This window comes from Sceloporus undulatus, chromosome 6 (genome assembly GCF_019175285.1).
Source record: "Sceloporus undulatus isolate JIND9_A2432 ecotype Alabama chromosome 6, SceUnd_v1.1, whole genome shotgun sequence".
In the NCBI taxonomy this organism is placed as follows: domain Eukaryota; kingdom Metazoa; phylum Chordata; class Lepidosauria; order Squamata; family Phrynosomatidae; genus Sceloporus; species Sceloporus undulatus.
This window is the reverse complement of record NC_056527.1, coordinates 62,441,362-62,455,758: the sequence shown is the minus strand read 5'-3', so window position 1 is coordinate 62,455,758 and position 14,397 is coordinate 62,441,362. Positions and strand designations below refer to the sequence as shown.

General features: G+C 42.6%; 1 protein-coding gene across 3 annotated transcripts in view; it reads right to left on the bottom strand.

The window, feature by feature from the left end:
- SEPTIN7 (septin 7) overlaps positions 1-12,230 on the bottom strand; it is a 73,012-nt gene extending 60,782 nt beyond the window's left edge. The window contains exons 1-2 of one of the 3 annotated variants that reach the window (XM_042473288.1): positions 12,065-12,230; positions 8,205-8,206 (exon numbers count right to left, since the gene is read on the bottom strand). In XM_042473288.1, the coding sequence (XP_042329222.1) occupies positions 8,205-8,206; positions 12,065-12,068 (6 nt within the window). In that variant the 5' untranslated portion in view covers positions 12,069-12,230. The remainder of the gene's footprint in view (positions 1-8,204; positions 8,207-12,064) is intronic. The other 2 variants (XM_042473287.1, XM_042473289.1) reach the window with 2 other exon arrangements.
- Between the last annotated feature and the right edge of the window lie 2,167 nt (positions 12,231-14,397).

Sequence of the window (14,397 nt, the reverse complement as noted above, 5' to 3'; positions counted from 1 at the left end):
TGGCATCTCCCCTCTGAATGACTGTCTGAGGTCAGTAATGGATTGGAGGAGGGAAAATAGACTTAAACTGAATCCAAATAAAACAGAGGTACTCGCTATAGGCAATCCTAATCCAGAAATGGTGATAAACTCTCCAGTTCTGGATGGGGTCACACTTCCCCTAAAGGACTGTGTTTGCAGCTTGGGGATACCCCTGGACTCGTCGCTTCAGCTGTCATCTCAGGTGGATGTGAGGGCCAGAAGTGCCTGTTATCAGCTTCAGCTGATACGCCAGCTACGACCTTTCCTGGAACGGGAAAACCTAGAAACGGTTGTACATTCGCTAGTAACATCTCGTCTTGATTTCTGCAATGCACTCTACATGGGCCAACCCTCATGCCTTGTTCGGAAACTGCAATTGGTTCAAAATATGGCAGCCAGATTGGTTACAGGGAGTTCTAAATTTGATCCTATTACACCTATCTTAAAATCCCTACAGTGGCTGCCTATTAGCTTCCGGGCACAGTATAAGATGTTGGTCATTACCTATAAACCTCTACATGGCTTGGGTCCAGCTTACCTGAGGAAACGCCTTCTTCCATACAATCCTTCCCGCACTCTTAGGTCCTCTGGGAAGAAACTCTTGCAGTCTAAGAAAACCAGACTGGTAATGACTTCCCAGAGGACATTTTCTATTGCCTCTCCAAAAGTCTGGAATGACCTGCCGGAAGAGATCCGCCATATAACATCTTTGGAGGCCTTTAAGAAGGCAATAAAAGCAGATCTCTTCCAGCAGGCCTTCCCAAATTGACCTCCTCGGAATATTCACTCTCCAGTTGCATAGCTATTCCCACCGGGCTGTGATTGTGCTTGATTTTATTGACTGCTTTATTGGTAGCATTTTATTGGGAATTGTTGTTTTTAACACTATTTTAAGTTGGGAGGGAGATAGGGAATTGGATTTTATATGTTTTGCTATGTTTTTACTTGTGGCTTGTTGTGTTCTATTTTTATTGTTCTTATGTTTGTTGTTACCCGCCTCGATCCAATACAGGCAAAGGCGGGATTCAAATAATAATAATAATAATTATTATTATTATTATTATTATTATTATTGGTGGCTTGGGAATGAAAGTGGTGTCTCCATATTCTGATTGTCTTTCAACAGCATTCTAAGGGGAAAGATATAACCAGTATGCACCAAAGACCTCACCAATCATCTCTATTGCCTCTCCCAAATAAAGGAAGGCTACAAGTACAGAACACAAAAGGTATTTCTCACCAACTTAATTCTGACAACAGGGGAGGAAAACTGAAAGAATAAAGGTATCAATAAATAAATGCGAGGAAGGGCATGGTTACAGCTGAGGTGAAGAGTAAAGATGAAAGTAAGGGAAAGATAGCAATAGCAAGTACATTTCTATACCACTTATCAGAGCACTTAAGAACTCCGTAAGTGGTTTACAATGTGTAAGCTAATTGCCCTCAACAAGCTAGGTACTCATTTTAGTGACCTCGGAAGGATGCAAGCCTGAGTCAAGCCTGAGCCCTTGGTTGGTACTGAACTCACAATCTTGTGGTTTGTGAGGGAGTGGCTGCAATACAGGCATTTAACCACTGTTCCACCAGGGCTCTTCAAGAAGATCTGGCTTGTTGGACCATGACCTGTGCTTTTATGATGAAAGGCCTATGACAAGAGATGGACTGTATCTTACAATAAATGGTAGGAATGTATTTACTGGGAGTATTGTAAACATGATCAGGAAGACTTTCGTTTATGTGGGGCAAGGGGTTACTATTCCAGAGGGCATAATCACGCAACATACTGGGAATAATATGAGTTCAGGTGATAGTTCAAGAGCACACCAATAGGAAGAAAAAAAGAAAGCCGCTGGAAAGAATGACCAATGCTCTTAAATGTCTATGTAGTAATGCACATAACATGGGAGATAAACAAGATGAATTAAAACTCTTAGCAAAGAGGGAATATATGGCTTAATAGACATTGCTGAAACCTGATGGGATAGTACTGTATTTATGATTGGAACAAAGTAACTGAAAGATATAACCTACTCCAAAGAAATATATCAAACAGGAAAGGAGGAGGATTTTATATATGAAAAATGTATACACTTCTGAGAAGATCTGTGACATAAGGCATGGAAAACTGGTTGAGAGGATTTGGATAAAAATGAAATTGAGGCCAACAACAGTAACATCATTGCAGGGGTCTATTACACACCTCCAAACCAGACTGAAGAATTGAATGCCTTCCTAAAACAGTCACATATATTCACAGTAAAGATGTCTATCTACAAGGCGAGCTGTGAAAATAACCTGCACAGTTAAATGTCCATCAGAAATCAAGAACTTTGCCCCAGTATTATAAAACACTAAGCTCTCTTTCAAATGAACAAAATGGTTTCTTCCACTGGTTACTCATTTAACGCCTTCTGTGTATTAACTGTATTCAGTCTTATGAACTTGGTCACACTTGGAGAGGAGGCCCTTCTTTCTGTCCCACTACCTTCACAGGTATATTTGGTGGAAACATGGGAAGGCCTTCCTGGTGGTTGCCTTCAGGCTCTGGAACTCTTTTCCCTTCTCTTTCCATAGATAGCTGGAGATCTTTGTGTTTCAACAGGTCATGGAGGACAAGGCCGGCCCTATCTAAACAACATGTTGGATTTTCCATCTGTTACCTTATGCTGTTTTTCCTTTGCTACTTTTTTATCTTTTGGATTTTGTGGATTTTAACTTTTTTAAAAAATCTGCTATATAAGCTGCCTTGAGTCTCAAACTGGGAAAAGTATGGGATATGTATAGTATTCACATTAAATCTCCTAAACTAATATAACAATATTAAGTATTTCAAAACTTGGGAAATAATTTCTCATACTTGGCAAGGAGATTCATAAATAGTCATGATTTAAAATTCAGTTGAATGCAATACTTTTTGTTAAGGCAAAAAGATAAAGTATCAATAGGTTCAACAGAAATATCCAAATAATGTTTCAGATGGTTTTGTGCTGTATGAATTTATGTGATCCAAACTGCCCTGCTTTCTGAAGTATGTATACTAATAGCAAACCATGTTGATTTTGTGTGCCTTCAATTCATTTCTAAATTATGGTGACCCTAAATTGAACATATCATGGGGTTTGCTTGGCAAAATTTGCCAAGGAGCTTTGCCCACTGTGCTTCTCTAAGGTTGAGAGAATGTGATGTACCTAAGTTCACTGACTGGATTTCCATGGCTGAGTCACCCTGGCCTCCCAGAGTTATTGCACAACATCCCAACCATTACTGGCTCTCATAACAGCAACCCTGTCTGTGCCTATTTGAAAGTAAGCCCTACAGAATTTAATGGGGGCTTGCTTTCAGATACATATGAACTGCAGCCCAAATTTACTGCCTGCGATTTAAACTGTCCTGTATAAAACAGACATGTGAAGAAACAATAGTAAGATCTGCTGAGGGTGCAATACGCTAAATTGAGAATGTTCCAGTTAGTTCACATTACAAATGTAGGCCAAAGGCTGTCCTCTTTGAAAATGAGAGCAACTCTTAAAAGTGAGGAATGACCACTTCATACTACAGCTGGAAAAAAATTAGAAGACTAAAAATACTATAACTTTAAATATTTGGAAAGCAAAAAGGTAATACAAGTTGAATCTCCCTTATCCAGAATTCTGAAATACTGTATTCCAAAATCATCCGCATGGGTGGCTGAGAGAGAGAGAGAGAGACACCTTTGTTTTCTGATGGTTCTCTATACACAAACTTTATTTCATGCAAAATTTAAAACATTTTGCATAAAATTGCCTTAAGGCTATGTGTATAAGGTATATACGAAACATAAATGAATTTCATGTTTAGCCTTGGGTCCCATCTCCAAAGTTGCATCTGCATTGCAGAACTAATGCAGTTTGACACCACTTTAACTGCCATGGCTCCATCCTATAGACCAGTGATGGTGAAACTTAGAGGCCGAGTGCCCAAACTGCAACCCAAAACCCACTTATTTATTGCAAAGTACCGTGTCCCTCTGGCTTTCTAGTAACAAGCTATGGCAAACTCTGTGCTGGGGTGATGGCACATGTGCCCACAGAAAGGGCTCTGAGTGTCCTCTCTGGCACGTGTGCCATAGGTTCGCCATCACTGCTATAGACTCTTGGGATTTGTAGTTTGTTGTGACACAAGAACTCTCTGGCAGACACTGTGTATCTCACAAAACTACGAAGTCCAGAATTCCATGACATTGAACCATTGCAATTAAAGAGGTGTCAAACTGCATTATTTCCTCAGTGCAGATGCTGCCCAAGGTATCTCATTATGTAAATGGAAATATACATCATGTTATATTATATAACATACAATATGCAGATAGAAAGATCAACTCATTTGAAATGTGGTGCTGGAGAAGAGTGCTGAGAATATTATGGCAAGCCAGTAAGCAAACAAATGAGTACCACAGTAGATCAGACCACAGCTCCCCCTAGTTACCACAATGACCAAACTGAGGCTGTTGTATTTTGGCCACATTATGAGAAGACATGATTCACTGGAAAAGACAAAAATGATAAGAAGGTGGAGGATAAAAGAAAGAGAGAAAGGGTGTATATTATCAATTGATCCAAATTGCAGCAGCCAGATTGGTCACAGGAACACCTAGATCGGACCATATCACAACAGTGTTAAAATCTCTTCATTGGCTGCCAATCAGCTTCCAGGCACAATACAAAGTGTTGGTTATCACCACACTGAAGGTTATAACCAAAGAACAGAAGATGAGAATAAGAATACTCACCCACAGCATTGCTGGGTGGTCAACAGAGTATCCACAACAGTCATGAGGAAGATCAGAGATTGGAAACTTGCAGCCCTCACTATAAATTAGACCTCTACAAGCAGTCAGCTCTGACCTCTAGCTGGAAGGATATGTCTCTTCCATAGCAGACTGGACAGCTAGCACTGAACTGAAAGCTGGATGAAGGGGCAGGAGGGTTGGTTGCTGTAGCTCTCTCAAAACTTCCTTTAGCCTTACTCAAGAAAAGCATGATACCTCCAAGAGAGTGCTTTCTAAGAGAATGTGGCTCTTGGCAGAAAAAAAGGTGCTCAATTCAGACAAGAGATTCTTGAGGATTATGTCCAAATGATAAGAACTGTTCATGTTTGGATGTATCACTTGCTATGAAAAAAACAAAAGCCATGGTCCTATCAAATGAAATTACACTGATCAGTCCTATCAGACCTAAGAATTCTCCATAGCATCAATTCCCAAGAGACTAATATGTAAGGAATAGCTTGCATCCATCCTTCTTAGCTTGCATCCAACTTCTCAACATCACAAACCATTTTTAATTAAAGCATCCTTCCTATGTCAATTCCAACTTACATCCCAATTGTACCATCAATGACACCAAGGTAGAACGCCTGTTAGAAGAGGCCTATGATCTTCACTCTGTCCAATAAAATATGTAACAAAGAGGAAGAAATTTTAAATGTCTCCATGTCATCTCTAGAGATAGAGGCTGTGAAGGCAGGATAAACTATCCCCTTACAAAAACACAGTATTACAAAAATTAAGCAGGAAAGGAGAAAGCATGGAGATGCTACCCCTCAGCTTAAGAATCCTGGTTCATTTGGAAGAACCAACCACAATTTGGTATTCAGAAACAACACTCCCAATGCGCAATGTGTTTACTTGCTTGCATGAGTGAGAGGAGCATAGTGGGAGTAAATGCACTGTGAGTACTAGCGTATTTCATTCACAGTAAGCCAGGAATCCTGCATATCATTATGTGTGAACATAGTACTGGTAAGGAGATCTACTAAGTCAAACACACTGCAGAAATAATCCAATTTGAGACCGCTTTAACTGCCCTGGCTCAATGCTAGGGAATCCTAGGAATTGTAGTTTATTGTGGCACCACAGCTCTCTGACAGAGGAAGCTAAATGTCTCACAAAACTACAGTACCCAGAATTCCCTAGCACTGAGCCACTGTTAGAATCTAAAAGCTAAATTTTCTAATGTACAGTGCGTCCGCGCCATACGCGGGCACGCCATACGCGGCCTTGAGCATACGCACTCAAGCCACGGGGCACGCGCGGGGAAGAAGGGGCGGTGCGTCCCATTCAATTGAATGGGCGCGTGCGTGTGCCCCACCGCCCCGCCCGAGCCCCATTGTTTCCAATGGGGCTTGAGCATAGACGGAATTCGCCTTACGCGGAGGGATCCGGAACGGATCCCCCGCGTAAGGCGAGGACGGACTGTATAAGTGATGGACTTTTTTTTAAAATTGACTTTAATATCAGCAAAGAGGCATGTTACTTACCATATATACTCAACTATAAGTCAACCTCATGTATAAGTCGAGGGCAGGTTTGGGGGCCAAAATGATGGATTTTGATATGATCCATGGATAAGTCGAGAGTAAAACTTAGGGGCATGTAATAAAGGATGTAAACGATGATGCAAAGGAAAATGATGCCAAAGAACTTAGAAAATTATGTCAGGTATAACTGTTTATGCTCATCCTAAAGGTTGGATGGATGAGAGAGCAGAATGCTTCTTTTTGGTGCTCCCAGGATGGACTAAGGAGATGGACTCCTCTTGCCTTTTACCACTCTATTCAGAGAAAGAAAATGGCTCCATATATATATATATATGAGTTAAAGTACAGTACACATGTTGACCCGTGGGATAAGCTGACCCAGGTTTTAGGTCAATTCTGACTAAAATTTCTAGACTTATACATCAGTATATACAGTAATTATCATGAGAAACTAGCAATATTGTCAGGCAAATATCCATATGTTCTCATCTGCTACAATGGTTTTCCTCAAGTTAAAAAGCTTTTTTCCAGGATCCACCACTACCAAGAGCATAGTGCTCTGAAAATCAAGCAACTTTAGCTTAAATACATTAAGAAAAAAATCATTTCTAACCCACTCCACCTGAAGATCTTCTCTTCCAGCACAACTGAATCATCATATGCTTTTCATATTTTACTGGTGTTCAACTCAAATGAATCTTTAGCAAGAGATATCTTTCAGCCTCGCAAATGCTGTAGCTAGGACAGAACCTTTATTTACAGGAAAAGAGGCTGGCTAAATCACCTTGGTGCTCACTATACTTCAGCTTCATAAAATCATAAGACATTTAAAAGCTACATAAATATCAAATGCTTATGAGATTAACCTTTAGTAATGTAATGTTAATAATTCTATACTCTATGCTCTATATGGTAGAATATGGATTTGCTCACACAACATACTAAAGAAAAGCCCACTTACTAAAGAAGAATATGTTTATCACTTGGTAATCATAAAGTGTGGAAAATGCAACTAGCATTTCAAAGTGTCACTAGCCTACACTGATCCACCAAACTGAGTAAAAATCAATGCTTGTCTGAAGGAGGGCGTCTAAAATAGTTAAGGGTCTGGAAACCATGCTCTATGAGGAATGACTTAGGGAGCTGGGGATGTTTAGCCTGGAGAAGAGGAGATAAAGAGGTGATATGATAGCCCTGTTTAAATACTTGAAGGGATGCCATATTAAGAAGGGAGCTAACTGGTTTTCTGCTGCTCCAGAGACTAGGACCCGGAGCAATGGATGCAAGCCACAGGAACACAGATTCCACCTCAACTTTAGGAGGAACTTCTTGACAGTAAGGGCTGTTCAACAGTGGAACAAACAACCACCCCCCCCCCCTTGAAGTGTAGTGGGGTCTCTTTCCTTAGAGGTCTTTAAACAGAAACAGGATGGCCATCTGTCAGGGATGCTTTGATTTAGATTTTCTGCATGGCAGGTGGTTGGATTGGATGGCCCTTGCGGTCTCTTCCAACTCTATGATTCTATGAGCTGTCTGAGGTAACTAACAAGAGGCCATCCCCTTCCTGGTCCAGATACAGACGCCAACTGGTGGTTGCCTCTTACTTCAATACTGGCAGCTGGACATTTACTACAACCCCTAAGACAGCAGGCTAAGTAGTGGAATGTTGCCAAGGAGGGGGAATGGACAACAGATACTCTGTCCAATGTAGGCAAACAGAAGGATGCCGCTATGGCTATCCCACAAAGTGTGTTATTTGAAGAAGTCATTTTCTCCAAAGTGACACTTATTGGCTGCAGAAGTATTTACTGCCCATGAGCCAATATTTGACATAAGCACCCCTGGCAGCCATTACAGCTCCAAGTCTTCTTGGATTGGTCTCTAACAGCTTTGCACATCTGGATCCTGCAACTTCTGCTCATTCTTCTTGGCAAAATTAATCCAACCTCCGTCAGGTTAGATGGAGCCATTTGTCACTTTGAAGGGTTGCCACAGATTCATGGATTGTAGTTCGGTTTTCAAACAGAACATTCTAAGACATTCAGCTTCATGTTTTTAAAACAATCCAGTGTTAACTCTTATTGTGTGTTTAGGTCTGACACTGCCCTCCTGGAAAGTGCAACTCTGCCTCTATCCCATATCCCTTGCAGACTGAAATGCATTTTTCCTCCACAGCACAAATATTTTGCACCTTCACAGCCTTGAGTATTTTGTGAACATCAAGTGATAACAATGCCAGTTAAATCCATTTCAATTCCAGATTGCAACATAAAAAAATGGAAGAGTCACTTGAGGTGAATATTTCTGCAAGGTATGGTATACAATATGAAAAACAAGTTTAGCCAGGCTTGGCATTTAGCAGATCAGCAAAATATCTAAGGGCTGCTCTTATGTAAATACACAATATCTCTCCATATTTGCAGCTTTGATATTTGCGGATTTGATTAATCATGGATTTGATTACTATGTTCTCTCTAGGAATATCTAGGTCCTCCAATGCAACTCTGTGGTCAACTTTAACTAAAAATTGCACTGAAAGACCTAGAGATTCCTAGAGAGAATACTCTACTAGGCATTTGTAGATCCTCCAGTGTAGTTCTATGGTCAGTGTCTGTCGGACGTTGACCACAGAGTTGCACTGGAGGACCTAGAGGTTCCTAGAGAGGTGTCCTCTCAGGTTAAAACATGATGTTTTAGTTATCTGCGATTTTCCCGTATTCACAGGGGTCTTGTGCCCCTAACCCTAGTGAATATGGAGGGACAAATGTACTATATTAACTGGCTATCATTCGTGAAACCTTTATACAATCTTGTTATTGCTATTGTGTACCTTCAAATTGTTTCTGGCTAATGGCAACCCTAAGGTGACCCCACTATGTGTCTGAGAGTGTTATGACCTGCACTAAGTCACACAGTGGGTTTCTATTGCCAAGTGGAGAATCCAACTCTGATTTCCCGGAATCACAGTCCAATGCTCAAATCAGTATGATTCACAGGCTCTTACAATCTGGATTTTGGCTTCTTTTAATATCCCCCATCCGCTCCAGTTTGCAGATACATATGTCAAATACCAAGGAATACATGCACACTGTTTTCCTCCTTCTATAAAGCGTATGAACACAAACTGAAGAGTGGAAAATGAATTAATTTTAATTTTAAATGCTGTTTTATGCAAACAAATGTGATGCTATGCTATTGATGGCTAAGTGTCTACAACACAATGTCCATATAGTACCGCTAAAGCATTGCAATATATTTCCAAGCTACTCACTGGAAATATTTTCAGGATTATTTTAGAATAAGCTAAGAAAATGTTTTATTACTTTTATGACTATGGGCAATATTCAATGTCATTCTGAACGAATGCAGAACTAATAAAATATACAGGACCTGATAGTTGTGATTAACAAGTTCTATTCATTTCAATTAGTCTTCTCTAGATAGGACTAAAACTGAACATCTAGTCGGGGGGAAAGTCTATTTAAAGTCATTTGACTGTTGGGTTGCTTTCGAATCAATTTTCTGCCTACATCATTGAACTGATCAAAGCTTTGGCCATGACTGCAGGCAGAGAGAGGCAGAGATTTTGAAGAGATCACATTTCCCATAATAGATATCAAGGCAAGATGAATGAATGAATGAACTGGATGTTGTGCAAAGCAGCAATTGTGAAAAATTAGTTCAGTTTATCAAACAACCTATTTCAGAGGAAGCCCAGCCAGTTACATTACGGTCATGTATTTCCTTCCAAGAAATGTGTTTTAAAGTGATGCTTAAAACATGTGAAGGTATGACACAGGTGTCTTTATTCTATTAGTAGAAAACCAAGCATTTAACCACAATGATCATGAAACAACAACTCTGCACTATTTGGCTGAATGTGGAACTGCTGGTGGTTTCTTTTAGTCCTATGGACAGACTCCTCCTTCAGAAACAGGGTTGTTGTTGTTTTACAAAGATCTTTGCAAGGGGAAAAAAGGTATATAGAGCAACCACTTCTAAGATGCTGAACTGGTGCAGTTGAACAGATTTACCATCCTTGCAGTAGATACCAATACATGACAGGATTACACCCACACATAGAGAAATATATTCAGAGCGCTCTCTCTGGGGTGTGACCAGACAAGACGACTGAAATCACATGCTAAATCTGAGGCTGCATCCACACTGGTGGGATAACCCAGTTTGGCACCGCCTTAACTGCCCTTGGGCTGGAGGCTATGGAATTCTGGGAGTTGGAGTGGAGCTCTGTCCATCTGAAGGGCTTACTGCATTAGAAAGACTAGAGAGAGAAAGAAAGGGCAAGGCGGGGAGGAGGAGGAGGAGGAGGAGAAGGAAGAGCGAGAGAGAGGCCGCCAGAAGCCCGCCGCAAAAAGGAGACGCAGGAAATGGGGGCCGCATGCGCTGCCTCTCTCTCTCTCTCTCTGGGTGAGGAGGAGGAGGAAGGGCTCCAAGAAGCAGAGAGAGAAAGCGGAGCCAGGGAGGGAAGAAGGAGGAAGGGGAAAGTGGTCGCTGGATGGCAAGCAAGGGAGGAAAGAAAAGGGAAGGAAAGGAAGGGATGGGTGGAAGGAAGGAAGGAAGGAAAGAAAGAAGAAGGGAGGGAAGGAAAAAGGAAGAGATGGGAAGAAGAAACGGGAAGGAAGGGAGGGACGGAGGGAGGGAAGGGGCAGAGATGGGAAGGGAGGGAGGAGTGAACGGGAGAAGGATGGATGGAAGGAAGGTAAATGGAAGAGATGGGAAAAGGAAAAGGGAAGGGAGGGAGAGAGGGAAGGGGCAGAGATGGGAAGAAGGGAAAGGAGGAAGGAGTAAAGGGGTGAAGGATGGATGGAAGGAAGGTGATGGGAAGAGGAAAAGGGAGGAAGGAAGGATGAGTGGAAGGTAAATGGAAGAGCTGGGATGGAGAAAAGGGAAGGGAGGGAGGAAGGAGGGAGGGAAGGAAGGGAAGGGGCAGATATGGGAAGAAGAGAAGGGAAGGGAGGAAGGAGTGAAGGGAAGAAGGATGGATGGAAGGAAGGTAAATGGAAGAGATGGGAAGAGGAAAAGGGAAGGGGGAGGAAGAGATGGAAAGAAGAAAAAGAAAGGGAAGGGAGGACGGAAGGGAAAGGGAAGAGAAGAAAGGGAAGGGAAGGGAAAAGGAAGGGAAAGGAGGAACAGGGGAGGAGGGAAGGAAGGAAGGAAGGAAGGAAGGGAAAGGGAAGCAGAAAGGAGGTTCAACAGCGAAGGCGAAGGCAGGGTGACCAGACACGTCCTCCATTTCAACCAGGAGGAATCCCAAAAGGTCCTCCATTTTGAGCATCGCTAAGCAGCACGGATTTAGCTTACTCTTAGATATGCCCCTCTCTCCATACCTTCTCAGCTAAGAAGAGAAGCAGCAAAATGCAGCCCCTTCTCTCTCTCCCCCGTTTGGCTTCATTAAATGCATCTGAGGAAGTAGACTCATTATAGCTACATACTATTAGAAACTGTGTCTGGCTCTTTGCTATGGAATTCTGGGAGTTGGAGTTTGTTGTGGGCCCAGAGCGGAGCTCCGCTCGGCTCTGGGCCCCACAACAAACTCCAGCTCCCAGAATTCCATAGCAAAGAGCCAGACAACAAGCTAAAGCGGTACCAAACCGGGTTATTTCCCCAATGTGGATGCAGCCTTGGTTTGAGGGCGTCTCCTGCTCCTCCTTCACGGAGAAAGAGCCCGCTTCCTCCCCAACTGTCACGGCCCCAGCCCCAGCCCCAGCCCGGGATGGAGACTCACCCATGGCGATGGCGGAGGCGGCGGTTACTGGCGGCGTTCCTCCCCTTCAGGAGCGAAATACCCCCCTCCCTCCCTCTATCTCTCCCTCCGAGGCGGCAGTGGCGCTTAGGCTGCGGCTCCCGCCCTGCGTATTCTCGAAACCCCCCTGCGCTGACTCCGCAGCGTAACCGCCCAGCAGGCCTGGAACACCTACGCACACGTACTAATGAGGCAGCGGAGGGGGCGCTCGTTTCCCCGCCCGCGGCCTCTTCCGGCCTCGCCGGGAAATCTCGCGAGAGTCCTTTCTTACTTCGCTCTGTCCCGCCCTTGCCCTCACTCTCGTTTCTGGAGGCGGCATTTCCGCCATTTTTGTGTCGGGTATTCTCCTCACTAGTCAAATACATATATATATGAATTGCCTACTTCCCTGTCAGAGAACTATATGGCAACCCTAAGAAGCTATATATCTATATCTAGATATATACACAAACACACACACATATATTATCTATATATATTATCTTCAATTCTCAGTCATCAAATGTACATGAATTGCCTACTCATATATATATATATATATATATATATACTGTATATATATATATTCTCACTTCTCTTCAAATATATATTAATTGCATACTCCCTTATATATATATATATATAGAGAGAGAGTGAGAATGAGTGCTTTGATAGGGCAGTAGGCAATTCATACATATTTGATGATTGAAGAAAATTGTGTGTGTGTGTGTATGTGTGTGTATATATATATATATATGTGTGTGTGTGTGTATATGTATATATATATATATCTTCTCTGATAGGGAAATGGGCAATTAAGTGCCTCCGGATTTCACCACCGCATATGATTTAACGTTTAGGCTTCATCGTAGCTTTAACAAGGCGAGCTGAGACCCGACATAGCAGAGATTTTTTTTTCTTTGCCCATATTAAAAATGGCCGACGAGGTTACTGCACAACAGCGGAGGCGGCATTTCCGCCATTTTTATCTCGGGTATCCTCCTCAATCATCGAATATATATGCCTTATTTGATAGGAAAGTAGACAATTAAATGCCTCCAGGTTTCACCACTGCATATGGTTTAATTTTTAGGCTTCCTCGTAGCCTTAGCAGGACAAACTGTGGCCTCACACAGAGGGGAGAAGTGAGATATTTTTTTTGCCCATAACAAAAATGGCCGACGTGGTTACTGCGCAAGTTTACGGCAGAAGCACTAGTCTTGTAGAGAGGTCTTTCGTGGTTTGGGCCAGCCACTAACGCAAATAGCGCAAGGGAGTAGCCAGGAGACAAAAAGGCAGGGGCTGTTTCTGTGAGGAGGAGGGCCCCTTTTCACAACATCTGGCGTTGTCTTGGACCAAAACACCTTCAAATGGGGGGACTCAGTGTGTGTCCACACCTCACAATAAAAACAGTTTGATACCACATAAACTGTCATGATTCTCTCCCACAGAATCCTGGGATTTGTAGTCTAGTGAGGCACCAGAGCTTCCCTGACAGACCAGTTTGAATTCCTCACCAAACTACAGGCTCATTCACACTACATAATAAACCAATTTTTGAGTCGAATCGATGAAGCGAATTTAGCACCAAATAGATGTTCGCACTGTCTAAACCTCAATCGAATCTGCCTGTTTCTATTTACTCCACGTTCACATTCATCAATAGGATTGAATCAAAATGGAGCTGCATCACAGGGGTGACCGTGCCATGGGAAACCGTATCCAATCGATAGCGGGTTCACACTTGCGCTGAATCGGTTCATTTAAAAAGATACAGGGAATGCCGTAGATTCGGAAGAACCGGCTTAACTGGGTTTAGCGCTGCGCCCCGCCCCCTGGTAAACCGCGCAAGTGATTTGACGCAAGTGCGAACAAGGGCCCTTTAAACCAGTTTGCACCAGATTGAAAACCAATTTATTATGTAGTGTGAATGAGGATGGAGCCATGACAGTGAAAATAGTGTCACACTGCTTTCATTTTGCAGCATGGATACATCCTGCTCCTTGCTTGCCTTTTCTTGCCTCAGGGATGTAATACACAATCCTTGTTAGACACCTGACAGCTAAGCAGCAACCTCTAAGGGGTTTATCACATGGGAGGCAAAGTGCTGAAATCCCATAGATAAGTGGGGTTTAAATCCTGGGAATATCCCGCAAGAGTGGGATTGTTTTCAGACATGTCAAGGGATTTTGACATTAACTCGTGCAGAAAGTCGCAAAATCACGCCGCTTTTTAACTTCGGAGTTTTCCAGCGATTTTGCGGCTTTCTGCAAGGGTTAATGCTGCATTAATGGCCAAGTCGCATGATGCTGTCTGAAAACAATCCCACTCTTGCG